Source organism: Papilio polytes, unplaced genomic scaffold (genome assembly GCF_000836215.1).
Source record: "Papilio polytes unplaced genomic scaffold, Ppol_1.0 DF822067.1, whole genome shotgun sequence".
Taxonomy (NCBI): Eukaryota; Metazoa; Arthropoda; class Insecta; order Lepidoptera; family Papilionidae; genus Papilio; species Papilio polytes.
This window is the reverse complement of record NW_013527137.1, coordinates 4,794,677-4,797,699: the sequence shown is the minus strand read 5'-3', so window position 1 is coordinate 4,797,699 and position 3,023 is coordinate 4,794,677. Positions and strand designations below refer to the sequence as shown.

The 3,023-nt window shown below is 34.0% G+C and overlaps 2 protein-coding genes across 2 annotated transcripts in view; one reads left to right on the top strand and one right to left on the bottom strand.

The window, feature by feature from the left end:
- Window positions 1-644, top strand: part of LOC106106871 (eukaryotic translation initiation factor 3 subunit D) — a 5,358-nt gene extending 4,714 nt beyond the window's left edge. The window contains exons 9-10 of the mRNA XM_013287530.1: window positions 8-92; window positions 412-644. Of these exons, the coding sequence (XP_013142984.1) occupies window positions 8-92; window positions 412-572 (246 nt within the window). The 3' untranslated portion in view covers window positions 573-644. The remainder of the gene's footprint in view (window positions 1-7; window positions 93-411) is intronic.
- Window positions 645-725: 81 nt separating this feature from the next.
- LOC106106870 (facilitated trehalose transporter Tret1-like) overlaps window positions 726-3,023 on the bottom strand; it is a 5,551-nt gene continuing 3,253 nt past the window's right edge. The window contains exons 5-8 of the mRNA XM_013287529.1: window positions 2,927-3,019; window positions 2,666-2,786; window positions 1,760-1,891; window positions 726-1,324 (exon numbers count right to left, since the gene is read on the bottom strand). Of these exons, the coding sequence (XP_013142983.1) occupies window positions 789-1,324; window positions 1,760-1,891; window positions 2,666-2,786; window positions 2,927-3,019 (882 nt within the window). The 3' untranslated portion in view covers window positions 726-788. The remainder of the gene's footprint in view (window positions 1,325-1,759; window positions 1,892-2,665; window positions 2,787-2,926; window positions 3,020-3,023) is intronic.

The window sequence follows — 3,023 nt, the reverse complement described above, 5'->3', positions numbered from 1 at the left end:
GCACGAGTTCGCGGCGCAGATCAACCTCTCCATGGACAACGCCTGGGGCATACTGCGCTGCATCATCGACATCTGCATGAAGCAGAAGGACGGTCAGGACACATCAACTTGCCCTTATCCCTTACGGAGGGTCGGCACAGTATGTGCTGCTCTTCCATACATATCTATCAGCCGTCATGTCTGAATCCACTCCCTTCTTAACCTTTGAATGCATAATGATGCATTTATACATCAGTCTACTCTTCCACGCCCAATAGATTATTTAAAAAAAAATAGTGGAAGAATTTTTCAAATCGGTCCAGTAGTGTTTGAGTTTCAATATATACAAAAATAAAAATTTCGTTTTCATTTTATTAAGCGAATTATTAAGTTGAAATTAACTTTATAGTAATCGTAAATTTTTATTTATAGGTAAATACTTGATAATGAAGGACCCCAACAAGCCGCTGATCCGTCTGTACGACATCCCGGACAACACGTTCGAGTCGGACGCGTCCGAGGAGAGCGGCGACGAGCCCGCCGACACGCCCTTCGCGCCGCTCTACGCGTACGGCTCCAACAAGCGGATCTAGACCTCTTTTGTATATCGTCTAAACTATATGTATTACAAATTTGTATTCAGAATAAAGATTTTCGGTCACACATTGACTTTTTTATATAGTATAGATTTATCAGGGTAGGGGAAATGTTTTCTGTATGTTCCATTGAATGAAATAAAACCACACTTACAGAAAAAATATATATTAAAAATCATAACAAACATTTAGATAAATCTATTATAAATAATTTCACTCATCGTCCCTCTTAGCAGTAGCCTCTGTTACATTTAATGCCTGAGCCTCCAAGTGACGCGGCCCCTGCATAAACTCCTGTATCTCTTCTAAACTCTTACCTTTCGTCTCAGGTACTAAGAAATACACGAAAACGACACCAATGTACGCTATACCCGCGAATATCCAAAACACAATATAATGCCCAAATACATCTTTTATACTTTGATAAGATTTCGTCACCGTAAAGTTCAAAATGCAAGAAATCATCGTAGCTGCACTCGATGCGATAGTTTTCACATTTATAGGGAATAATTCCGCCTGCATTATATAAGGTATTGTACCAATACCTACAGCGTATAGAATATTAAACCCTAAAACCCCTATCAGAGGCAAAGATGAAATCGCACTGAGGGTTTCGGGGTTTATTTTGATGTAATCTTGCAAAAAGAAATATATTCCGACAGCGGTTAATGATAATGCAACTCCAGAACAGGACACAATCATGAGGACCCGTCGCCCGAAGTAACCTGCCAGGAATGTTGCTCCTACACCTGGAAAAAAAAACAGTAAATACTTAAATAATTAATTTAAAAAAAACACCTGACAAAAGGCGTCGCCAGCCAGTGATTTTCGCTAATTCTAGGAGGGAGAGACTACTAAAATTTTACACGTACTTTTTAAGTTATTTGTGTGGATAAATGGATTGTAAACATTTTAGCATTTTAAAATAATTTTAAATTAATTTATATGTCTTGGCGTCAAGCAATTGTGGCATGTTATAAGTCATTTTTAAATGCTTCTCTATTAATCTATTAAAGAATAATACAACTTTAATGGTATAGAATTTTTTTTTAATTAATTGCCTATTTTTTTTCTATTTAAGGGAAATGACGTCACAACATAGCATAAGTTGAAACACATTTTTATTTGAAACGAACTGTAAAACATATTAAAAACGGCCTGTTTTCATAAAATATGTAGCTCACCTGCGCCTAACTGTACGAAGCCGTACACAATACTGACGTAAGGACCCGATATCGAACTGCTCTGTGTGAAAATGATCTCTAAATATGACTGAATCGCCAAACTACCAGTCATGTATTGAAATATCTTGAGTCCTGAAAAAAAAAAGAAAATAATAGCATCTACTTTTACTACAATGTAGGTTTAATGCATGTGTCCATTCTGAAAAGATTTTGCGAGAAAACAATAGCGAAATAGAATACGCAAACTTAAAATAACAATTAGAGAGTTAACTATTATTGACTTAATTTTGCAGATAGAATCCCAATTGACACATAATTTAATTTATTAACATAGCAGCGAGCTTTGATTATGCATTTTCATACAAATCGCAATTAAATTTTATTCTAAAGATAAATAAATATATCGATAAGTAACATATCCTTTTTGACCGACTTCCCAAAAGAAGGAGGTACTCAATTTGTCTGCATGTTTTGTTTTTATTTTTTTTTATGTGTGTAAGGCCATAATGTAAAAGACAATTTGTTTTCTCCTGTATTTATCAATAGAACAATAAAAACTTATCAGGGTAATAGGCGCATTTGCGGTAACGGAAAATATAAAAAGATTCATATCTAGATTAAAATTTATCTAAAGCACAGATAACACACATGAGTTGGAAGTTGGAAGAACTCTACAGATAAGAGAAACATCTATTATCTACATTGTTGCTAATCAATGTTATAATGCATTTAAATATAAATGTGAATGACTTCGACATTTTAAATAGAGAAAATTTCATTTTAATCTAACCTCTAAATTTAATGAGCAGAAAAAATTACGTACATGGCGGCCATTTTTTTTTTTAGTTATTTCGCGAAAAAGAAAATTACATATATTAAGACTGGTTACATATTTTTTTTTAATACCTGTTATGATATAGACAGCTTTTCTATATTTTACTTTACACAGTAATTCTTTTAGCGTGGATTTGTTCTCCATACTTTCTCTCACGTGTACTCTGATTAAACCCAACTGTTGATCTGCCCACTGGAAGGATTAATAAAAAATAAAGCAAACAAATGCGTAACAATAAAAAAAAATCGATCCCTGACTATTTTTGAACCGGTCAGTCATTACAATAAACTAATAAATTAAAACTTATTTTTTAATTCAGTTTACCAACAAACCTTTGAATCCTTGCATCCTTTGATGATCATGAATTCCTTCTTTGCTTCAGCATATCTGTCATCTTTGAGGTGATAGTAAGGGGACTCTGGTATCCAC